The 25,570-nt window shown below is 33.9% G+C and overlaps 2 protein-coding genes and 2 long non-coding RNA genes across 8 annotated transcripts; 1 reads left to right on the top strand and 3 right to left on the bottom strand.

The window, feature by feature from the left end:
* Positions 1-1,061: 1,061 nt before the first annotated feature.
* Positions 1,062-25,169, top strand: LOC129871162 (uncharacterized). Of its 3 annotated transcripts, XR_008762197.1 has the most exons (6): positions 1,062-1,255; positions 13,206-13,391; positions 15,514-15,559; positions 16,108-16,249; positions 16,324-16,434; positions 24,768-25,169. It is a non-coding gene; the product is annotated as an uncharacterized LOC129871162 (long non-coding RNA). The 3 variants fall into 3 exon arrangements; XR_008762196.1 differs by lacking the exons at positions 15,514-15,559; positions 24,768-25,169 and adding an exon at positions 19,106-19,188; XR_008762198.1 differs by lacking the exons at positions 15,514-15,559; positions 24,768-25,169 and adding an exon at positions 19,106-19,188 and having other exon boundaries at positions 16,144-16,249.
* LOC129871163 (uncharacterized) lies at positions 4,238-8,910 on the bottom strand. 3 transcript variants are annotated; one of them, XR_008762200.1, is made up of 4 exons: positions 7,935-8,910; positions 7,490-7,588; positions 4,702-6,582; positions 4,238-4,594 (listed from the first exon to the last, which is right to left on the bottom strand). It is a non-coding gene; the product is annotated as an uncharacterized LOC129871163 (long non-coding RNA). The 3 variants fall into 3 exon arrangements; XR_008762201.1 differs by lacking the exon at positions 7,935-8,910 and having other exon boundaries at positions 4,702-4,780; positions 5,206-6,582; positions 7,490-7,904; XR_008762199.1 differs by lacking the exon at positions 7,935-8,910 and having other exon boundaries at positions 7,490-7,904.
* LOC129871160 (uncharacterized) lies at positions 20,673-21,226 on the bottom strand. The gene has a single exon (XM_055946045.1). The coding sequence runs from the start codon at positions 21,117-21,119 to the stop codon at positions 20,745-20,747; it is 375 nt and encodes a 124-aa protein (XP_055802020.1). The 5' UTR covers positions 21,120-21,226; the 3' UTR covers positions 20,673-20,744.
* On the bottom strand, positions 22,970-23,494 carry LOC129871161 (uncharacterized). The gene has a single exon (XM_055946046.1). It carries the CDS (start codon positions 23,387-23,389, stop codon positions 23,030-23,032), a length of 360 nt encoding a protein of 119 aa, XP_055802021.1. The 5' UTR covers positions 23,390-23,494; the 3' UTR covers positions 22,970-23,029.
* Positions 25,170-25,570: the final 401 nt, after the last annotated feature.

Here is a 25,570-nt window from a genome sequence, read left to right on the forward strand (position 1 = left end):
AAAATTAAAGAAATCAGCTACATCCAGATGCATATGCTCAATATTATTTTCAGAGATAAAGTTTATCTCTGGATTATTTTTTAGCCTCTTCAAGGATGCCTGATATAACTGAAACATACATTTTGGTGACCAGCAAGTCCGTGACAAGTGCCCCATACCTCTACATCTATAACATATATTTTCTGAATTTTTCTTTGGTATAGCTTCTGGTTTTTCACTCCTCTTTTATATTGCTAATCATTTCTCGGTGCCAGCCGATCATCATGATTATAATTTCTTCTTCGACCACGATCACGATTAGGGCCATGATTTCTTTCTCGTTGGTTATAGTTTGCCTGATTCACTTCAGGAAGTGGCAAAGAACCAACGGGCTGACTATCATGATTTTTCATTAACAGTTCGTTATGACGTTCAACAATAAGAAGGTGAGAAAGTAATTCAGAATATTTTTTAAAACTTTTCACGATATTGCTGTTGCAGGAGCATATTCGCGGGTGGAAATATGGAGTATGTTTTTTCAAGTTTGTCTTGCTTAGTGATTTCTTCTCCGCATAAATTTAATTGAGCTATAATTCTAAACAAGGCAGAATTATATTCAGTTTTATTTTTGAAATCCATTAATATCAGATTAAACCAGTCATGGGGTTCCTGTGGAAGGATGACCAACTTCAGGTGGTCATATCTTTCTTTTAGATTCTTCCATAGTTTAAGGGGGTCTTTTAATGTGAGATAGTGCAATTTTAACCCCTCGTCAAGATGGTGACGAAAAAATATCATGACTTTGGCACAGTCTTGATTAGATGCCGTATTATCATCTTTGATGGTGTCTGTCAGACCCATCGATTCTAGGTGTATTTCGACATCTAGTGCCCATGATGAGTAGCCTTTTCCAAATATATAAAGAGCAACAAATTCAAATTTAAAAATATTAAATATTTTAAGAAAATAAATTTTTTACCCTTTTGTTACCTTGTTAAAATTGCTTAAAGTGAACTTAACAATTTAATAAGAAATGACATTGCAGAATTCAATAAATAGCTAGTGCAAATGTAAGAAGAATACAAGTAGGGGTGGACAAAATTTGGTGGATGAAAAAGCTCAAGGAAAATGAAGAGTAAAGAAAGAAAAGGTGGAAAGTTTGTGGACACTTTCATAACACTCTTCACCAACAACAGAACTCTTAAAACCCCAAAAATTCAAGGGCTCTCTCTCTTCTCTCTCAATTTGGCGCATTTCTACTGTGTCGTATTTGCTGGTACGCCATATTTCTTCTCCTTTTCTTAACAATATGTTATTTTTTCAAGTGTTTCTTCTGTTTATTGTGCTTCGAAGCTGAATTGGGTGCTTTCATTTCGTCTATCAATAATAGTAACAGTAGTAGTATGCTGTACCATATTTTGGGTTATTGATTTGTTGATTCAAGCATAGCTCTCTAAGCATAATGATTAGTATTAACTTTTGCTTGTAATTATTACCATAATAACATGGTGTTAGTGGTGAATGAAGTGGGCTAATCACTATGAGGTTTTTAGATTCAAATTCAAGCAAAAACGAATGGTGGATAGAGTTATCTGATAGCTAATGCCGGTGGGAGGTGGTAGATATCCCATGGAATTTGTCGAGCTGCACGAAAGCTGGTTTGGACATTGTTTTTATCAAAAAAATAAAGTAAAACAACATTGTCCAGAGCATATGATTTCTAGTCGAACTCATTGACCCAACAAAATAAATTGAACTTTGACAGAAAACATCCTTTACCTTTGATTTTGGGGTGGGGGTACTTGAGGCTGCGCTAGATTCACATGTAGTTGTAGTATTAGGCCCCTCTCTTTTTGATCTGTAGAATAAGGAATTGGAGCTAGAGGTGTATCCAAAATTTGAAATTCATGGGTTGCTACAGGGTTTGAGCAAAAGTTATTAGGTTCCTGTGAACCTATAGGTTATAGTTACACTGTAAATCCACCTCTGTTAGGAGCCAGGGGCGGATTTGGTATATTAGGTGTGGGCTAACCCAGTAACTTCTGCGTACATCATGTATTTGTATTGAGAAATTTATTAAATATATAAGAGTTATTAGTTGGGAACCTAGCGACAAAGTGGACTGTTGGTCCTGCGGTAGAAATGGAACTTCTTAAGGTCACTGGCCTCTTTTGATGCTGGTTCGATTCCCCTAAGTCACTTTTTTAATAGCTGTTTTATTAAATAACTTCACTTTTGCTTTGCTTACAAAACGCCATGCTATTTTCTCTTTTTTTTTTCTTTCTTTTTCTTATTTGAGTTTGAACTTCAAATCATGGATCCATCTCTGTTAGGAGCTAGCAGGGCATGAAGAGGCTACAATGAAGTCTATTAGTAGAGGGAGAGTCGAGTGTAGGAGCGACAAGAGTTCATAGGGTAGAGTGGGGTTTTTGAAATACCAATAAAGGTATGAGGAGGATTTATGACCGAAGAAAGAGCACGGGCGTGGTTGGTGTGCCATGAGGTCCTAGGATAAATTCTTTGGCTACCTATAGGAAAAGTGTTTGTAATAGATGGAAAGGCTAGGATTGGGACTATGAGGAGTGTGGTCATTACATGGTAAGCCAAGGTGGAGGCTCCCAAATCTAAGGAGTTCACAGGTGCTTTTTCTCCAAATGCAGTTGAGGTGTTGTTGATTTATAGTAAACTAGTACGTTTTTAGAGATCAACTTTTCCTAGCTTGATTTTAGGGTTGTTGTACTGGTAAAAAATTTGGTGTGAAATGATGCAGATGGAGTAGGAAAATGAATAGGAATAGAAAGAGAAAGGAAATGATGGTAATTGAATTCTATTCCATTATTAGGGATCTTATCCTTTTAGGCAGATAATTTCTGTCAAAATGTAGATAGCACACCGTTTTTTTTCTTCCTGCTGAGAAGATATGAAGTGGCTAAACTGGCTTACAACACCACGAAAGACAAGTGCCGCCTTGGTGACACTGCAGCCTTTCTGTATTTAAAGGTCAAAGTTTTTTTTCTTATTGATAACTGAGATTTGCCGAGGGCTAGTAGAGCATGATTCATTAAAAAGGATTTCTTATAGGAGGAAAGTTGGATGTCTAACTGAAAGATTATTTTAGAATCCATATCAATGAAGATAATTGGAAAGAGAAGCCTAGAGCTTTTGACCTTGTCCCTCCACCCGCTACAAAATAACTCAACTTGATTTGTTTGGAGATTATGAGTAAAATATTAGGATAAAGTATCATATCGTGTTTGGCAAACAAGTGCTAAAGTACTACTTTGGAACGTGAGCAAATTTAATAGTCATTTATGTCATGACAAATAGAGCATCACTTTGTTGAGAACACGTCATGTCAAGTCTGGAATAATGGACAACAATCCTTTTGGATCTCTTTTATTATCACAACTGATTGATCAATGAAGTTTAGAAGCAGAGTCGGCTAAGTTACTTTTCTGCCAGTTCGATATTCCATGACTGTAAATTGTGTTATATCAAAACTAATAAGAAGCTGGGGGAAACAGTTTCAATTAATAAAGTGAACATTTTTGGGAATCCAAACATATCTTGTATGGATTAGGAGGGAGAGATAATTTTATATCAAGGAAGATAGTCAAGTTTTTAATGAAGAAGTGAAAAGGTAAGTAATCATTCTTTATTGGGGGCTTAGGGAGCACTACAATGAAATATGACTGAACTAGCGTTTGAACTACTAGAAGAATATCATTATGTCGATACATAAATAATCAATAATGATATGACGTCTGTGCTTGATTGACTCTTTAAGTCACACATTGTATGTCAAGAACTAATGGATGGGCTGGAAAAAAGACAGAAATGGAGTGGTATTAACTCTTACATGAAATCTGATAGGTAAAATAGTATCAAATAGCCTCACTTCCATCTGCCTGTAGAGGAATATAAATTAGTGAAAGTCAATCATACTTTCTAAAAAACCTCACTTATTGTAAGATGCATTCTGAAAAACCTGCTCATTGTATATTGCATATTGGTTGGAGATGCAAAGATGAAGCAGATAGTGAACTAGATGATAGGTAAAAATAGTATCACATAACCTCACTTCCATCTGCCTGTAGAGGAATATAAATTAGTGAAAGTCGATCAGACTTTCTAAAAAACCCCACTTATTGTAAGATGCATTCTGAAAAACCTGTTCATTGTATATTGCATATTGGTTGGAGATGCAAAGATGAAGCAGACAGTGAACTAGATGATAGGTATATAGAAGTCCATAGCATAATATTTGATAAGAAACTATGCATAGATTGTTTGCCGATAATAAAGCAAAGAAAGGTACCAATAGCTCTGAGGCTATTACTATACAAGTACAGAAATTGGCTACTGATAGTCTTTAGTCTGTTGTGAGATAGGAAGTTCGTTTCTTTTAAACCATGATAGCCAGTAGCCACACTTGTTTCTTTTGGGGAGTCTCAGTCTTCTTGCTTCTGATGTACCCTACCTCATTCACAAGCTCCTTCAAGTCCCATTTACCCTTTTCCCTTACAGAATTGAGAAGGTGTAACATTCATATAAGATGAATGTCCTTGAGCGTCATATCTCCATTCAGCTTTTCACTGCAGCATACAACATCCACCTGCACAAAATATTTCAATCACAAACTCCTTCAGTGGCAAAGCAGTACTGTGGCAATTTTATCTACATATCTTCGTGTAGTACTAAGTTAGAATCTGTTTCACTGACCTTTACATGTTTGTATCGTCTTTTTAATTTGAGATCATTCAAATGGTTTGCTCCCCTTCTCATTCATAGGTTTCTTTATCTGTGTTAAGTAATCATTAGTATATAATCAAATAGAAGGGAAAAGTTTAAAATTTCCTAGTTCTTTATGTGACAATGGTAGTTAATAAATGATTTTTATATAACTAACTAGTTCAAAGAAATGCAAAACTATAATATAATAAAGCATAACTCATGCACGTGCACTTTGTTGTAGATCGTATCAAGATCTTTTTTCTTTTGAACTAATTCCATTTCAGCAATCTGAAGCTGCAAATCATACTTCTTCATAATTGAATCTAGCTCTTTTTCAATTTCATTAGCAATTTCTGCATATCATTTTATAACTGAAACCTTAAGTAATCTTTGGAATCTGTAGCATCGTAATATTCAAATTAAAAAATAAACAATAAATTGAAAGATGCAGAAATGAACAAGAAAAGGACAGAGGTCGGAAGGACAAATAACATCTTCATGCAATTTCGTAATTTGTTCTCTCCTTTTGTATCCTCTCCATCTCCATATGAACTGGGTGTAGGTAAGAAGATTGAGGCAGGTTAGTGTGTTTGTTGAGGCATCAGGACGGCATTGATCTTCGCAGTTTTTTCTGCTTTTCATACTTGTACCATTTACTGCACCAATATTCCATGTTGTTGCACTGGCAAATTTCCTGTAGACCGCTGAGTAGAAGAGTATTGGCCAATTCATGGTATCTAAAACCCGGTGACCGGAAGAAATAATACAATTCTTATGGTTCTGGTGATTGTCTTCAGCTAGTTTATCACACTGAGGATGGGGATTAGTTGCAAGACACCTGCATTTATGCTTATCATCAGCAGAAAATGAGATGTTCCTAGAAAATGAGGTTGACATCAAAAACCAAATATGTCAGTGTCTGATGATAAGGAGAAATACCGAAAACAAAGACCTAAAATAGGAGCAACGTTACCAAGTTTGTGTCACTTTCCCTGGACATACAGTTTCCTTTTCTTCCTTAACTTGCTCTCTGGTGTAAGGTGAATTTTATTGCCCTCTTTTTCAGAAACTTGTTATTAGATGGCTGATACAAATCGAGGGAGTCTAACTTTGCTGTTTGATTCCATTTTGGATTCCAAGAAGAATCTAATTTGGATGTAGCATAAGATCAAAGCAACTTAACAACTATATCCAAATTTGATTCTTCTTGGAAATTAAAACAAATGGAATCTAACAGGCAATGTTAGACTCCCGAGTGATATGTATCAACCATCTAAAGGGGAACAAGATTCTGAAAACGAGTACAATAAAATTCATCTTACACCAGAGCGCAAGTTAAGGAAGAAACGGAAACTACACGTCCAGGGAAAGAGACAGAAACTTGGTAACGTTCCTATTTTGGGTCTTTGTTTTCGGTATTTCCCCTTATCATCAGACACTGACATATTTGGTTTTTGATGCCAACCTCATTTTGTAGGAACATCTCATTTTTTGCTGGTGATAAGCATAAATGCAGGTGTCTTGCAACTAATCCCTGTCCTCAGTGTGATAAACCAGCTGAAGACAATCACCAGAACCATAAGAATTGTATTAATTCTTCCGGTCACCGGGTTGTAGATACCATGAATTGGCCAATCCTCTTCTACTCAGCGGTCTACAGGAAATTTGCCAGTGCAACAACTTACGATATTGATGCAGTAAATGGTACAAGTATGAAAAAGCTGCGAAGATCAATGCTGTCCTGATGCCTCTACAAACACACTAACCTGCTGCCTCAATCCCATTAACTACACTCACTTCAAGTGAAGACTTTGCATCGTGGGCAGCACCTAGTTTCTTGAACTGCTTGATAGATGCACCTTTTGCAAACTGCAAGAAAGAAGAGTTACAAGTCTGAGATAAATAACTTCTCAATTTCACGTTTAACTTCTAGATAGAATTCATGAGAATCATATGATTAAGTAAACCAGCTAAGCTTTTTCTTTAATAAGACAGCAAACCAGCTAATTACCAATCTCAACAAACTTATGGACAGCAAAAGAAAGATCCAAGTCCATCTCGACCAATAGAAAGTTAATGACATATTGAGTAGGTTTTCTGAATGTTAATGTCATCTCCTGTGGCAAATCTATTGATTTTACTGTTATAAGGAGTTACAGAAGCTTCAAAATTGCAGAACAGTGCATACTTTTGTGTTCATTAATGGGGGTTCAAGGAGAAGCTTCAGCCATTTTAAACAAAACTATATTGTTTTTTTGCCGTGGGAAAGTGATCAGATTGCTATTGAGGAATTAAATGCAACTTCAAGGCCTTTAAAGTTTCCAAAGTAGTGCAATAGGTAAATTCTAAGCGAGATCTTAGAAGAAAAATAGAAACATAACCACCATCGTTATATCTAATAAGAATACAATTACCGGCTCTATTTAGTTCTAGACACTAAGTTCTTTTTACATTTATACCTATGAATTGCCGTGTAATTATGAGTTCACACATTTTTTGCTAGCATCTCTAACCAGGGCTAGGGTTCTCATGTTTCATCATTCTTGCAAATCTAATTTGGGTAATTAATTTAACTTAGTTGATGAGAAAATAATTAGGGTTAGAGTAAAACTACATAACTAAAATTTATCTTTTGGATCCAAAGGGCTAAATGATTGACTTCTTCGCACCCAAGGGCGTGAATACCAAGGTTTAAGTTCCAGTGAGAGAAAAATATTAGGTGAACCTTGGTGGGTAGAATTAACTGATACCTATATTGGTGAGATGTAGTATATACCTGGTGGAATAGTCGAGGTGTGCATAAGATATCCCGAACACCAACTTTTTTTTAAAAGTTGATCCATTGAGAAAATCTCAGACCTAACTTGAGTTGAATCTGTCACTTGAGCAACAAAGGAAAAATCAGTAAGAAATTTCATCTATGGAGAATAGCTCAAACCTAACTTGAGAGCATCAAAGGAAAAATCAATAAAAAAGCTGATCTATTGGAAAAATTTCAAACCTAACTGCAGTTGAATCTGTCACTTGAGGAACTAAGGAAAAATCAATAAAAAAAAATTGATCTAGTAAGAAATGCTCAAACCTAACACAAGATGAATCTGTCACTTAAGTAACAAAGGAAAAATCAATTAAAAGAATTGATCTATTGATCGATTCAGAAAAGTTCACACCTAACCTGAAAATCAATAAAAAAAAATAGAACTATTGAGAAAAGCTCAAACCTGGATCTAGTTGAATTTGTCAAAAGATCAATTGAGAAACTAGTCCTAACTTGAGTTGAATCTGACACTTGAGCAACAAAGGAAAATTCAATAAATTATTTGATCTATTGAGAAAAGCTCAAACCTAACCTGAGTTGAATCTGTCACTTGAGCATCAAAGGAAAAATCAATAAAAAGAATTGATGTACTGAAAAAAGCTCAAACCTAACTTGAGTTGAATCTGTCACTTGAGAAACTAAGAAAAAAATCAACAAAAGAAATTGATCTATTGAGAAAATCTTAACCTAACATGAGTTGGATCTGCCACTTGAGCAATAAAGGAAAAATCAATAAAAAATGGATTTGTCGAGAAAAGCTCAAACCTAACCTCAGTTGAATTCGTCATTTGAGCAACAAAGGAAAATCAATTAAAAAAATTTGATCTATTGATCAATTGAGAAAAATTCAGACCTAACCTAAAAATCAATTAAAAAAGATCCGATCCGCAAGGACCATGATTGGGAATTGTTTGATCGTCTTAGATCTATTGAGAAACGCTCAAATCTAACCTGAGTTGAATCTGTCACTTGAGTAACAAAGGAAAAATTAACTAAAAAAATTGATCTATTGAAAACAACTCAAACCTAACTTAAGTTGAATCTGTCACTTAAGAAACTAAGGAAAAATCAATAAACAATTGATCTATTGAGAAAAGCTCAAACCTAAACCGAGTTGAATTTGTCACTTAAACAACAAAGGAAAGATCAAGAAAAAATTGATCTATCGAGAAAAGCTCAAACCTAACTTGAGTTGAATTTGTCACTTGAGAAACAAAAGAAAAATCAATAAAATAAATTGATTGATTGAGAAAAGTTCAAACCTAACATAAAAATCAATTAAAAAAAATAGATCTATTGAGAAAAGCTCAAACCTAATCTGAGTTGATTCCTATCAAAAGATCAATAGCTAGCAAGCAAATCTGAAAGTGAAATGTGTATTCAACTGAATATCATGCGGAGGGGGAGGGGGAGGGGGAGGGGGAGAGGGAGATGAGAGAGAGGGGGAGGGAGGGGACGGGAGGGAGAGGGAGAGGGAGAAAGGGATGGGGGAGGGAGAGGGAGAGAGGGGAGGGGGAGAGAAAAATCAATAAGAATTTTGATCTATTAAGAAAAATCAATAAAAAAATTGATCTATGAGAAAAGCTCAAACCTAACCTGAGTTGAATCTGTCACTTGAGCATCAAAGGAAAAATCAATAAAAAAATTGATCTACTGAAAGAAGCTCAAACCTAACTTGAGTTGAATCTGTCACTTGAGAAACTAAGAAAAGAATCAACAAAAGAAATTAATCTATTGAGAAAATCTAAAACCTAACCCAAGATGGATCTGCCACTTGAGCAATAAAGGAAAAATCAATAAAAATTAGATTTTTCGAGAAAAGCTCAAACCTAACCAGAGTTGAATTTTGTCATTTGAGCAACAAAGGAAAATCAATTAAAAAAATTTAATCTATTGATCGATTGATAAAAGTTCAGACCTAACCTAAAAATCAATTAAAAAATAGATCTATTGAGAAAAACTCAAATCTAACCTGTGAATTGAATCTGTCACTTGAGCAACAAAGGAAAAATTAACTAAAAAAATTGATCTACTGAAAAAAACTCAAACCTAACTTGAGTTGAACTCACTTAAGAAACTAAGGAAAAATCAGTAAAAAATTGATCTATTGAGAAAAGCTCAAACCTAAACTGAGTTGAATTCTTCACTTAGCCAACAGAGGAAAAATCAAGAAAGAATTGATCTATCGAGAAAAGCTCAAATCTAACCTGAGTTAAATCTGTCACTTGAGAAACAAAACAAAAATCAATAAAATAAATTGATTGATTGAGAAAAGTTCAGACCTAACATAAAAATCAATTAAAAAAAATAGATCTATTGAGAAAAGCTCAAAACCTAATCTTAGTTGAATCTATCAAAAGATCAATAGCTAGTAAGCAAATCTGAAAGTGAAATGTGTATACAACTGAATATCATGCAGAGGGGGAGGGAAGGATGAGATGGAGAGGGAGAGGGAGAGGAGAGGCAGGGGGAGGGGGAGGGGGAGGGAAAGGGAGGGAAAATGAGAGGAAAGGGAAGATGGAGGGGGAGGGGGAGGGGGAGGGGGAGGGGGAGGGGGAGGGAGTGGAGAGACCAATTCTTATAGTAGTTTAAGAAAGGCAAAATTATCTGAAGGGCCTTTGTATTTGGCTCAAATTGTCACATCGACCCTTTTATTCATGACTTTGCCAACTTAACACATAGAGTTATTAAAATGCATTATTTAAACCCCCTTGACCATTGATCAAGCGTATGTGACATTTGTTTTATTGAATAAGATGAAATGCGTTGTTGCAGACGTTAAAAAGCGAGTGAAGACAATAATTTGAATTTTAAAAATATTGAAATTAAAGGAAAAATATAACAATGAAAATAAATGAAAAAAGGATTCTCCATTCCTATATTCTATATCTGCCCCTTCTTCCTCATAACTTCCCCATCATGAATCACCCCCTCTCCCCTCCTTCTTCATCTATCTCTTCACGTACTTCTTCCTATCATCTTCTTGTTGTTTTTGTCGTGACCCATCTTCTAGCCCGTCCTTTTCTTTCCCTCATCCTCCATTTTAGTCACTTTCTCACCATCATTAAATAGCTAATTTTCAAATATTTTTCGTAATAAAATACTTGAACAAGGCTTTGCTTGTCTCTAATTTCCTCTTCCAACACATAAAAATTACAAGGGAAGAAAAGGTAAAAGAACAAAGAAGACAAAATAACATCTAAATAGCAAAATAGATGAAAAAGCTTGGAAGAGAAGAAAAATGAAAGTCTTGGAAAGACTAAAAAATATTCTAGCTAATTGAAGAAATCGACAAAGAGAGCAAAGAGAAACTTCTACTTCTATTCTAGTTTCCATAATGGATCTTCAAGCCAAATAAGTCGCGGCGAATTTTGGCATGAATGTCTCAACGATGGCTACTTTGGAATAAAGTATCCTGAGAGACATGTTTTTTGGTGAATTTTATTAGATTAATTTTGGAGATGAATTTGAGATTTTTTTTAAAAAAATTAGTATTCGTAATGATAAAAATGATGTTGCTATTTTTATATGATGTGGATTGTGATGTGTTATCCATATCATCGTGATTGAGAGACACCCATGATTAGAGGGGTTTAAAATAACGTGTTTTAATAACTTAAAGTGTTCGGTTGACAAAGTCATAAGTAGAAGGGTCCATGTGACAACATGAGCCAAGTACTTGCCTTTAAGAAAAACCATGCCGTTGTTTTATAGCAACACTAGAGAGAAAACTGTCAAGAAATGGCCTAAGGAGATAGGGAAGGCGAACAAGTGTAATCTGATTCTATATGAGAAAGAATAAGTGTATTTTGGCTCTATTTTAGAAAGACAAAGTGTTTATGGATTTCAATTTCTTATCTTTGGCACTTTCTAAGATGCATTTAATTTTTTTCCCTTGGAAATTTCATTTGGTAAAATCTAAATAAACAACTTCTCTGTCAAAAGTATTCTATCTTTTTTGCAATTTGAAGACAAAATGTTGGGGTCTTGAGTCGGTATAATAATTCAATTATGATTGTTCTTTTTTATAACCGTGGTGTCTGGACCAACTTGCACACATCTTGACTAATTCCACGAGATAAGGCTAAGACGGATGGAAAGAAATCAACTAATTTTTTTTGTCTTAGATTAGATTGAACACGAGCCTTCATCGTTCTTAACCTACTTCATTGATCACTAGGTTACATGCTTGGGTGCTTTTATCATGAATTATTACTGCACTTGTTGTTACTTCAATCATGAATTATCTTTCTCAAAATATATTTTTGTCATGAATTAGTTCTTGTTAAAAGATTAGTGCACTTTCTTTAGTTTATACAAATGTATCACAAATGAAGAATATGAAAGATGGCTAATTTTTAAAAGGTTTGGTAGAAGAACTTCACCATATATAGATCATCGTCGGAAACAAGAAAAGGTTAATTATTTAAAGGTTTTGGACGAAGAACTTCACCATATATAGATCAAAATCTGACACAAGAAAAGGATGGTGAAGGGGAAATTGTCCATTTGAAAATAATAATGCTGCCCTAAGAAATATTTACTTGAATGAAGAATTAAACTTCAGGGTTAGGGAGAAAAAAAGAGAAGATATAGTTTTTCTTCTTAAAAATATAAGAAAAGATGCATCTAAATACAAATTGGATTTCTTTATAAAATTATTTTCTGTAAATTATTAGCCATTTGAATTGTGTGATTTTCAACTGTACGTCACATTTTTCAAATGATTCTGATGTATATGTGCTTGAAAATGAGTGCATTGGATAGTCTGTTGGAAATAGAGGGTTTCAGGGTCACTCAGCACGGTAATTTCCATTGAAAATATGGTAGTATGTTGAGCGGGTTGGAAAAAATGTATTAGTCTGCTGAAAGATTGTCTTCTAGTATTTGTAATGCCTGTAAATAGATTTAATCAGACTTCTTGTGGGAAGGTGAGAGTGACAACAGGAGGCATTATTTAGTGAAATGGTCGGTAGTCATGAAAGACAAAAAAGATGGTGGTACGATAGTTAGAAATTTGAAAATATGCAAGAAAATTTTATTATACAAATGGTATGGAAAAGACCTGGGTTGGAAAGCTGTGATTGTAAAATATGGGATGGAAATGGAATCTCCCTTGTAGGTAAATCTGGTGAAGGCTCCTTGTGGAGTAGCTATATGGAAGCAAAATAAAAGTTGTTGGGATGAATTTAATTCACATACAAGCTTAAAAGTTGGAAATACAAGAAAGATCAGACTTTGGTTGGATAATTACTGCCTTAGCGGACATTTTTCCATATTTATATAATCTCGTCATCGACAATTTAGTACTGTACAAGCGGCTTTTCTGAAGGTGGATGGGAGCTTCTTTCCTGAACAAATTTCAATGAGTAGGAGATTGGGAATGGGAGTTGCTTAGTACAAAAAGTGAGTTGGTGTAAAAGAGGTGTGGCAGCTAATTTTGTTGATATCCATGTTCTTTCTGACTGCTTACAGGCAGGAATAGAAGAACGGTACTGTTTGTAAAGTTAAGTACCTCCTCCATAATTTACCCATCCACCTGACATTTTTTTGGTTTTAGTTTGGTTAGAGAAGTTCCTGACTCCTAGGTGCCTGTTGTAATTAGTGTAATTTTCTTTCTTTCGAGGTAGTTCAAGTGTGACTCTGACCACTCTTCTCTCTTTGTAACCATCAGGTCTTTCTTTGGGGTTGGAGGGATGATGACCGGTGATAGCAGTCTTTAAGGATCCAGAAACCGTCAACCATGAGCAGTTTACCACTGAGCTAGGTCTAAGAGAGAATTATGGTCCTCTAAATCTCTTGGAAAATCGGTTTGAATGAGCTCCTTCAACAATTATATCTCAGTTTGACCTATGACTAGGTAGTTCTTGAAGTTAAATGTTTCTTATTCTAGAGCTGAACTGATGCTTTCATCCATTACGATCACTTGCATCATTACGTTGCTCTCACCTTTCTTTTCATGCATGCTCACTTAATTAATATTTCAGTTTGTGGTTCATTATGTCTGGTTTGTCAATTATGATTTGGACAACCTCAGTGGGCGTTTAATGTTTATTTTGATAACTTACCTTTCCAACTGAATCTTCCTTCCAAGTTGCAGACATCTAAATCTATCTCGAGGAATTTAATAAAACCAAGTCACATATATGATGTCTAAAAGTATGCTTTGATTTCAATATTCCTCATTCGGCAATGCATAATCAGGCAGTGTGATTTTTACGTGGTGTAAGACAGTGATAATCTATTTCCTCTGTTTCTAAGTGACAACAGAAAAGTTTGAGGACCTTTTAGAAGCAGTGACAAGATATATAGGCTTACTTACTGTATAGCTCTTTGTTTTGTCGTAATTGTCTTTTCCCCTGATTTGTGTAGTGATTATCACTTTTTTATATTCATGGTCTTCTTGTCCCATGTGTGCACAGTTTAATGTGGTTCTTCAGATAGAGGATATCTGCACATTAGACCGTTCAGAACTACCATTTCCCATGATCAGTCTCAAAAGCAAATCAAACATGATGAACAAGAGTCTCTCTACTTTCTCTTATTAGTGCAGTAATGCATCACAGTTGGTGTTGGTTGTGTTAGACCTTCTATGAAACAAAGTTGAAGGGTTATTTTACCATTATTGCATCGCTTAAAGCAAGAGCAACCGTAAGAAATGGATATACAAAAGAACATGAAGTTCCCAAGAATAGATTGATGTTCTACTTCCATCAGATTCAATTGTTTTGACATGCCAAACCTATGCGAAGCTTCTTCTTGTCAATAGTCCTGACCTGCTAACAAGAAGGCAAAGCTATCAGCCTTGCACCCTTAGTAAAAGTCACAAACATAGATTTCCTTAGTTTTAACAAAGGGCAATATGTGATACTAGTTAACTAAAACAAACTTTCTTGTATTAAAATTTGTTTGATTTAACCCAACTTTTTGGGATCAACTCGTTCCTACAAACTGCTGATTTTTCGTGGTGAAGTGTAGGCCTTTGACTTTCTTGTAACCTTGCCATGACCATGAAATCTGTGTATTCAACAGGTGTCTGTGATTGATATGATTTATGTGCTATAATATCATCTCTAGTTCATTAATTATTACAGCAATAGCTTTAGTTGATTTGTTGGTAATTTAGTGTTTATGCTATATTTCTTCCGGAAAAGGGCCTAAAATGCCCTCATCTATCTATTGGGCCTAAAATGCCATTGACATCCACTTTTAGGTCCAAAATTGACCTTTTCTTTAACACAAAAGGTCATTTTAGGCCCAATAGATGGATGATGGACATTTTTGTACCATTTCCAATAGTTCGTGGGCATTTTAGGCCCTTTTAACAGAATTTTAATTAAATAATTTGAATAATCTTTTTAAACACGTGGCGGCCATCTATTGTTTACAATTTAATTATTTAAAATTAATTATAAATCAAAATTTATTTAACAGAATTTTAATTAAATAATTTGAATAATTTTTTTAAATACTTGACGGCCATCTAATGGTTATAATTTAATTATTTAAAATTACGTATAAATCAAAATTTATTTAATATAATTTTAATTAAATAATTTTTTTAAACATGTGGTGGCCATCTACTGGTTACAATTTAATTATTTAAAATTAATTATAAATCAAATTTTATTTAAAACAATATTAATTAAATAATTTGAATAATTTTTTTAAACACGTGTCGGCCATCTATTGATTATAATTTAATTATTTAAAATTTATTATAAATTTAAATTTATTTAACAGAATTTTAATTATAGAAAATGGCCTAAAATGTCCTCGAACTATTGAAAATGATACAAAAATGCCCTCATCCATCTATCGGACCTACAATACCTTTTTTCGTTAAAGAAAATGTCATTTTTGGACCTAAAGGTGGATGTCAAGAGCATTTTAGACCCGATCGATGAATGAGGGACATTTTTGTACAATTTCTAATTGTTCGAAATGTTTTAGGTTCTTCTCCGTATTTCTTCACATATTAGGTGTAAGGCTGCAAAAAATGGTGTTAATAACAGGATGGTGACCAAGGTGAGCTCAGATACATCAGCGGCACACTACAAAAAGAAGAAAAAGAAAAAGGCATCATGCATATGTTATAACTCTCTGAAGTTTGATTTTAATACTCATTCATGTACGATGATCGACATTTCCATCTGCATCATCTCAAATTCTCAGTCATCAAACTTTTAGTATTTAGAATTTTTATACTTTTTGCATTTCTATAAATCCAAAGCTCGAACCATATAAACACCAGGATATTTTTTTCTGATGTAATTTCATGTTTGCAATTTAAAAGTTCCTATGGAGCTAGTAGAAGATTTGAATCTTTGTTATTACTAGTTACTAGGATAGAATGAACTCCGTGCAGTCCTATGTGGCCTATAAGGAAAGTAAATCTACCAACTCGAAAATCTTCATTCGCAAATCTAAGAAATCTCACTGTGAGACATTTCTCCTAAACTAGTTGGGTTCGCTGTGTGAATCATCTAAATCTATTACCCTTTTTTCGATTCTATTTCACTTGTTAAATTAGTCTTATATTACTTACTAGATGTGTTGGTGATATTTACTGCCAGAACATTCGAAGTCCAGTTTTGGATTATGTTATGCAGGACACTTTTGAAGGTTGACAAAACAGAAAGAAAGTCATCACATCTTCAAGTGAGGAGTATGATGTATGAGTAGTAGTACACATTGGATGAAATGTGAATCCAAAAGGTAAGAGTACAAAGTGAGATCTTTTATAGCCTCAAGCTTAAAAACACTAGGTGATATCTTCTCATCTGTCCTAGCTTTGGTGGAAAGAGCAAGTAACTGTCTCTGGTGGGAGGTGGCAGGCGTCTCATGAAATTAGTCGAGGTGCATGCAAGCTGGCCCAGACACCACGGTTATCCAAAAAAAAGGTAAGAGGAGAAATTGCATCTTATTTCATGCAATCAATTACCAAATTTAGATTCTTATTAGTTTATCGAGTAAATTGAAAATTTCCTGTTTACTCCCATAATTATGAAAATTGAATCTTTTGCTTTGAATTTAAAAATATTTTGGTGTTTGCCAGAATATTTTAGTCCAATGAGCTATTCTTTGTGGGAGATTTGATGCTGATACTACTAGGGGTTGTTTAACATGGGGTTGGGATATACACAGTTATCTCGCCTTTCCTTCGCTCTATTCCCAAGTCCTGGGCTAAGCTGAGCTTCGAAAACGGGTTTTCTAGCTTTGAGCACCTCTGACATAAACAAAAATAGCGTATATACAAGGCTAGCCTGAGGAGAATTCGAAACTCGAGATATGCAAAATCCCACGTATGAAGCTCTCGGATTACGTACGAATCGGGATATCCTATGAGATTAGTTATCCGACCATATATATGGGATGACTTATACCATCATTATAGTACCAATGGTGGGATAAATAATCACGGGACTAACTAATACCCCTAACCAAATAACCCGAAATTATATCCCTTATCCCTTGTACCAACCCCTAAAGGAGTTAAGTTCCTTGTATTGTGAGGCCAAATGCGGGTGGTCCTCTTGTCTGCCAAATTTGAGAAACTGAATGGTTTAGTGAGTTCAAGTGTTTCTCACATGAAGTTTAGCACCAAGCACAAATCTTTTTCTTCAATGTAATTCCTCCCCCCCCCCCCTTATAAATCTTTTAATTTTTATTTTGAAACAAATTGACTGGTCAAGGAAAAGAGATGAGGGGTTAAAAATATGCTTTAGGATCTAATTTTCTGCTTAGTGACTCGATCTCTTTCTTTTGAAGCTTGTGCAAAACAGTAACTATTTGAATACCTTGTGCTGGCACTAGCTGAACCTTCTTCGATTTCTTTCAGTAGCGGGCTTACTTTTTCTATTAAAATTAAATTTATGTCATTGTCGTTGATCATCCTTGATCGAAAAGGAACAAGGAATTCTCTTTAGGGGGAGGGAAAGTCATAATTAGGAAAATTTTACCAGAATTCCTCGTCTGAAGAGCGGAAACTTGATTTGACATTTACTATTGCTCTAGCTTAGGTTTTCTATATTTAAAAAAATGGTCAAAGAAAACTTATGTATAGGAACTTGTATGAAGGTGCATGCCCCTAAAGATTTGGAACTCTTTTCTTATCTGAATTTTGAATCCTACCTTAGTTTCGAACACTCTAGAGTGTCGATAGGGGAAAACTTTTCTACTTTAAATTTAGTAAATCCTACTTTTACTAAAACCATCAAAAACTCCAGACTAATGCTAATGCATATGAGATTAATAGTTATAGGAATAAAAGGGTTAACTCGAAAAAAATTTAGGATCTAAAATATTAATAGTATTATATGATGATAGAGAAATCCATAATAGAATCAACAGAAGTAAATATGACTAATAATGGAGGAATATTTTATATTAGCCCCGACTTCTTAATTAATTTAAAGTAATTCGGAAAACATATTAATGTAGGAATTCAGACTAAAGGCTTCAAAGAAATGAATAATGGAAAAAATTTATTAATGTGTGTATGTTTTATAGGAAAAATGACCCTAAGTAGTAATACGAAGTTTAAACTACAAGTAAATGATGTAGTAGAAGTAATGGGTAACAAAGGTATAAAATTAATAAAAATAAATCCATAAGAATATGCAGGATTATAATGAAACTTAGATAAACTTAGTAAACCAAAAGTATTTGCACCAGAAGATCATTAAACGTATACTAGTTCTAGAGAAGAAACGTCAATTATATTTACAGATTATAATTATACTAGTCAAAAGGAACTAGATGATACAGAAACAAAAGTACCATAGAAGTAGAGCAAGAAGAATGTATGAATATAGAAATAATACAAGAAGGGTACAAAGTAGACAAAGCTATAGAGGAAGCAAAAAGATTATACACAGAAAATAGTTATATAGTCTTTAAATGTAAAGGATGTAAAAAAGGTAAAATGAATATAATTGAAACTATAGAACATTTCTGAATATGTAGAGATAGAGATGATAATTTAGCATACAGAATGGAAGAATCAAAATCTTTGTACACACACTATGAAAATGAAGAGAATGAAGACATATTATCAATAGTTAGTCATACAGAATTAATGGACGTAGCTAGTTCAACTAGTGTTAGTCCTTTCCAACGAACTACTCCAGCTCAAACTATTAGTTATAATACCGAAAATTTACCGCATAAAACATAGTCTAGACCTGATGTAGAAATAAAAGAAAATATAAAACCAGCAGGTAAACAAATGCCAATAGAAGAACCCATCAGACTACAAGAAGGAGGGACCCTCTGTATGTACCCAAGGGATCAATACATGCAGCATCTGCACGTTCCATGGTGCATTCAAAGTATTTAGGGTACATACAAGCGGAATTAAGCAATTTTTTCATTTTTTTTGTGTGCTTGCCCATTCTTATTTTTGTGAACTATCTTCCGATCGATTTTTATTCAAAAATCGTAATAGGACCTCTGAAGGTACTCGAGGGATTAGTATGTGCGGCGTCGGCACGATCAACGATAAATTTATAAAATTTAGGGGTCGAACAATCGCCAGTCAATTTTTTTAAACCATTATGGGACTCTCCGCAGGTATCCAGGGGATCAGTCGTGCGGCGTCGACACTATCCACGGCGTATTCATAGCATTTAGGGGCTCCACAAGCGGAATCAGGCAATTTTTTTATTTTTTCGTGTGTGTTAGCCCATGAATATTTAGGTGAACAAGCTTCCGATCGATTTTTCTTTAACACCATTTTTGTACCCTCCGTAGGTACCCAAAGGATCAGTACATGCGGCGTCGGCATGATCCATGATGCATTAATAGCATTTAGGCCCGTACAAGCGGAATTAGACGATTTTCTATCTTTTTCGTGTTAGCCCATTAATATTTTGGTGAACAAGCTTCCGATCGATTTTTCTTTGAAATCGTTTTGGTACGCTCCGTAGGTGCCCGAAGGATTAGTACATGCAATGTCGACACGATCCATGGTACATTCATAACATTTAGGGGTCGCACACGAGGAATTAAGCAATTTTCTCATTTTTTTCGTATGTGTTAGCCTATGAATATTTTGATGAACTGGCTTCCAGTCGATTTTTCTTCGAAACCATTATGGGACCCTCCGTAGGTACCCAAGGTGTCAGTCTGTGCGGCGTCGGCACGATCCACGGTGCACTCATAGCATTTAGAGGTCGCACAAGTGAAATTAAGCAATTTTCTCTTTTTTTCGTATGTATTAGCCCATAAATATTTTGGTGAACTGGCTTTTATTAAATTCATAAATTAATACAAATTGAGAAAAAAATCATAAACTTGTTTCGTGATCCTTAAATGCTAAAAAAGCTATGTGAATTTTGTAGGCTATGTGTATTGTTCACTATGTTATTATGGATTTTCACAAAAAAAATCGAGGGAAAAAAGATCCAATCTGTCATACTTCTGAAAAGTCATGGATTAATAAATACGAAAAATCGAGAAATCATAAATTCCTATTTCGTGATCCCTAAATGGTAAAAAAAATTAGTGTGAATCCTATAGAGGCTATGGATATCATTTACTAGATCATTACAAATGGTCCCAAAAAAATTGGTGGCAAAAAATTTGATTACTCATATTTTTAAAAATTCATGGACAATACACAAAAAAATTAAGATTTTGAATTCATATTTTATGGCCCATAAACACTAAAAAATGGTGTGGATCCGATAGAAGTTATGAATATCGTTCACTAAGTCATTTATGGATGGTACCAAAAAATGTGGGGGCAAAAAAATGTGATTATTCATATTCCCAAAAATCTATGGACTAATACATACGAAAACTGAAAAAATCTTGAAGTCCTGTTTTGTGACCCTTAAACGCTAAGAAAAGTGGTGTGAATCATGTAGATAGAGGCTATAGGTTTCGTCATCTAGGTCATTAAGGATGGTAACAAAAAATTTGGGGGCAAATAGATTCAGTCAATTATATTTTCCTGGACTAATACATACGAAAAAGAAGAAAATTCTAAATTCTTATTTCGTGATCTTTAAACGGAAAAAAATTGATGTGAATCTTGTAGAGTAAATTGTTTCCCATGATCTTTATCAAGCCTAGTTCCACTAGAACATCATCACGAACCTTACTATTTTGAATACCAAATGAATAAGCAGAAAAATAAATTAAAGGAATTAATTGCCATATAAACATACACAAATCATATTAGATACAATTCAAGAAAGTCACAAATTTAACCTCTCTTAACAGGATCAAAGTTGGAGACACCAATAACAGCCCCAATAATTGCAATAACCACAACCCCACCAGACACAATACTAAGCAAGAAATTCTTGAGTGATGGTGAGAAACCACTAGCAGCTTGTGCTACATCAGGTACAACCATTGATGCTGTGAGTACACCTGTTGTCAACCCTACCACTGCCTTTTCCTTAATTGAAGATGAAGATGCCTTGATGACTACAAACTTATTGGATGAGATTGATGTTGCAAGTTGTTGTGAGGGCCTAATTGGCAATGGCTTGAAAAAAGCTTCAACAATTGGTTGTTTCTTTTGGCTTGTGTAAGTAAGTGGCATTGCCATTGAAACTATTGTTGAAGTAGTCATTTCTTTTGCCTTTTGCTCTCAATGAATTACAAAAACAAAAGTTAAAAGGAGTATGGTATTGGTAGTAATATGATGTGATTTTGTATTGAGAGGATAAAGAGAGGATATTTAATGAGAGGTGGAAAGTTGAACTTTGGAGTTGGCATCTTTTGTTTTATCTTATGTGGCTGATTTTTATTGGTTATATTGGATATGATTATCTTATTGGTTGGTTGTTATAACTTTATATGTGTCCACGTAGGCTGAATAAAGATCCATGGTATATCAAATTTTGATGACTTCAAGTGTCCGTTTGGTCATGAATGTTTTTAAGTTGAGGAAATAAGAAACCCCATTCTTCTTCTTTTTTTTAAAAAATAAAATAAAATAATTTAATATCAAAAAATCATTAATTTTCAACATAGTATTTGAACTTAGCTAGTTTTGGTGTGTGGTAATAATTAGTGGTGGTCGTGGTTGTGGAGATGGTTGGCAGTAATAGTTAGTGAAGGTATACTCAGTCAAATATAATGGTTGTATGTTGATGAGCAATTAATAAAAGTGAATGTTGATGATAGTTGATAATTTTGATTGTGTAGTGAAAGTTAGGGGATAAAATTGATTGATAATCTGATGGTCAATTTGTATGTTAATTTGTTTTTTTTAAAAAATAAGTTTTTAATCCTACTTTTTGCTTTAGTCTTAGTGACACTTTTATAGAATGACATATTTAACATCACAAATTTTAAGAAATATTTTTGGTACACTAGGAGAGATACAAGGTGGGGTGTCCTTTGTGAAGGATAAGATGATGAGGGAGACAAAATTGAAATGGTTTAGACATGTGAAAAGGAGATGCACTGATGCTCTAGTGAGGATGTGTTGCAGGTTGACTATAGTGGGCATGAGGAGAAGTAAAGGTAGGTCGAAGAACTATTGGGAAAAGGCTATTTGACAAGACATGACATACATGTAGTTTACCGAGGAAATGACCCTATATAAGAGGATATAGAGGTTAAGTATTAGGGTGCTAGTAGGTAGTCAAGCAATATCTAGTCTCCCTTAAGTTTTGGTATTATTATACTTCAATCTTATTCTCCAATTTTGATTATTACCTATTGATTCATTTTGTTCTATTACCATATTATTTGTTGTTCCTACTATTACTTCTTAGCATATCTTCTCCATTAGTAAATTTTCATTTCATGCTTGATCTTGTTATGCTTAATTGAGTCAAGAGTCGATTAGAAACAACATATCTACCTATAATGTTGTGTGCGCACATCCTCCTCAGACTTCATTGAGTATCGTGTTATTGTACTTTTGATAAGTTACCCACACCTTTAGTTTAAGAGTGTCACATTCAAAAGCCGTACACAACTAAAAAATGGTTAAAACATATTTACCTTCACGGTAGTTTGACTTGTTTTCAAGATAACTGATAAGTCCGTGTAATTACTTTTTAAATGACTTGATAGTATAAAAAAAAATTACACTGGTGTACATACGCTGGACAGAAACTAAAACAAAGGTATTTGCGTATTTATGGAAAACAAAAACTTAGCATTAAATTACTATCAAAGAGTGTAGTAGGATGAATGAGATTCTTCACCCTCAGTTGTCAATTGTATACAATTCTTATGTTCAAGTATTATAAAGTGGAGAAACTCATGATATGTGACGCTTCTTTTAATGAGCCAATACATATTGCAAATCTGAATTAGTCGTGTAGAAATCTATTTCACACGATATTAAGAGAGCCTAGTTTCATAAGAGCGTTATTACGAACATTTAGAATTTCGAATACCATATGAATAAATCAAAAAATAATCTAGGAAATTAATTAAATTGGTCAACATACACAAAAACAATACTTGAAAACCAAACAATATCATATATAGATACAATTAATTAAAGAAAGGCAAACAAAATTAACCCCTCTTAACAGGATCAAAGTTGGAGACACCAATAACAGCACCAATAATTGCAATAAGCACAACTCCACCAGACACAATGCTAAGCAAGAAGTTCTTGAGTGATGGTGACAAGCTATCAGCAGCTTGTGCTACATCAGGTACAACCACTGAAGCTGTGAGTACACCTGTTGTCAACCCTGCCACTGCCTTTTCCTTAATTGAAGAGGCCTTGATAACTACAAACCTTTTTGTTGATGCAATTTGTTTTGAAGTCCTAATTGGCAATGGCTTGAAAAAAGCCTCAACGATTGGTTGTTTCTTTTGGCTTTTGCAAGTTAATGGCATTGCCATTGAAACTATTGAAGAAGTAGCCATTTCTTTTGCCTTTTGCTCTCAAATAATTACAAAAACAAAAGTTAAAAGGAGTATGATATTGGTAATGTGATGTGATTTTGTATTGAGAGGATAAAAAGATGATTTTTAATGAGAGGTGGAAAATTGAAATTTGGAGTTAGGCATATTTTGCTTTGTCCTATGTGGCTGATTCTTATTGGCTATGTAGTGGATAGGATTATCTTATTGTAAGGTTGACATAATTTTATGTTGAGAAAACACTCATGGTTCATCAAAGTTTGGGGACTCCAAAACTTCCTAGGGTTTTGAAGATATGAGAATGAGGAAATATGAAACATTTATTTTTGTAATTTCATATTTGAATTTGAATACAAGTTTTGGTATCAAAATTATTTCAAAAACTATTTTTTTTAATATCTAAATATGTATAATTTATTTTTATTTAAAAATTAAAATTAATAGAAATACATTTTAACATTAATTAATTAAATATATAATCACAAAATAGAAAATTTTAATTTTCATGTAGTAAGGTGACAATTGGTGGAGATGGAAGATAGTGATGATTGTACAATAATGACTAGTTGGTGATTGATGGTGGTGGCTGGTATGTGGTAGTAAGCAGTCATGGTTGGTGGAGATGGTTGATGGTGGTATATAGGTAAAATCAAATATAATAATTATCGAGATGATGATCGACAGTAAAGAGTAATTAATAGTAGTGATTGGCGATTTTAAAATTTGGTGGTGTAACGAAAGTTAATAATGTGACTGACATAAAATTAATTGACAATGTGATAATCGATGTAGGTGATTGTCCTGTAAATGTTGGTAATTATGATAAGAGTATCTAATCTCCATTCATAAATAACATTTTCGCATAGTTATAGAACAAGTTTGACCGAGACTTATTGCACAATAATCCTAATGAATTGAACCATGAAATAGATCACTTTTATAGTAAACCTTTTAAGTGATAACATCTTAATGATTTTGTAATTATATAAGAATAGATCAAATATATTTTATAACTAATTTCAAAATAAAAAATAATTAATGCACTTTTTGAAAATTCAAACCTCCATTCAAGGGAAATTTATATGGCTATTTTTCAATTATTTTACCAAATTTTAAATTGTAACTCTTCAAAAAATTTAAACTATATTTTAAACAATCCTAAAAGTAGCTATCCAATATCATTTTACCTAAATTTGCAAACAATATGTATTGTCCCACGCAGTGGGCCGGTGTATAAATACCTATTTTTGATGTCGTCATTTATTTATATTTGAAGTTAAAAGTTTTCTTAAAAGTTTACTCTCTTTGTGAATAACTTCAAATGTACTATAATTTCTTTTCCTTGATTCGAGAGCTAAAGCGGCGTATTTTTCGAGCGCAGGATGATGTGGACCTCCTTTACTTGATTGTCAAGAAGAGTTGTTTCTTCTGGGGTTTGCTTCCGAAAGGGTCTTAGACCTCAGCTTGGAAAAAACATGGTTTAGGTAATTGATCTACGCGAGACCTTCCATTGATCTAGGGAGCAGGATCAACTCCTTCTATGCCCCAGGAAAAAGCTAAAAGTAAAGCAATCATCAAGCCAGAGCTAGTTTCACAGCTACCGATTTGCACACGCGGGTCAAAGAATCAAGAAAAAGTCAATTTTCATTCTTGTTCTTGTTAATCCATCAATTATCATCCACCGAATATTGAAATCGGCGGACAAAGCATGTGCTTGAGATTGAAAATTCATGTTCAATTTTAGATATTTTTATTTAAATTGTGGTCTTGTGAAAATCAAATATCGGACATTTTTGCCTAATGTTTGGTATAGCTTGTCAAGACCAAGCTTTTTTAACTGAATTTATGAACTTAACAAAGCCAAACTTTACATATTTTGCGTGAAGCTGTGGTCTTGATAAGACTTCAGATATATAATGATTTTCAAAGCTAACTTCTTAAAATTTTTTTACTAAAGTTGTTATAAGGTCAAACTTTGGACATTTTTTTTTTACTGAAATTGTAGTCTTGCCAAGACTTCAGATATATAACAGCTTGTCAAGGCCAACTTCAAACATTTTTTACTGCTGTTGTGGCCTTGGCAAGGCCTAACTTCGAGCATTTTGTGTTAAATTTGTGGCCTTGGCAAGACTAACTTAAGGCGTTTTTATTTTTGTCAACTTCAAACATTTTTATCTGAATTTG

Source organism: Solanum dulcamara, chromosome 10, assembly GCF_947179165.1.
Source record: "Solanum dulcamara chromosome 10, daSolDulc1.2, whole genome shotgun sequence".
NCBI lineage: Eukaryota > Viridiplantae > Streptophyta > Magnoliopsida > Solanales > Solanaceae > Solanum > Solanum dulcamara.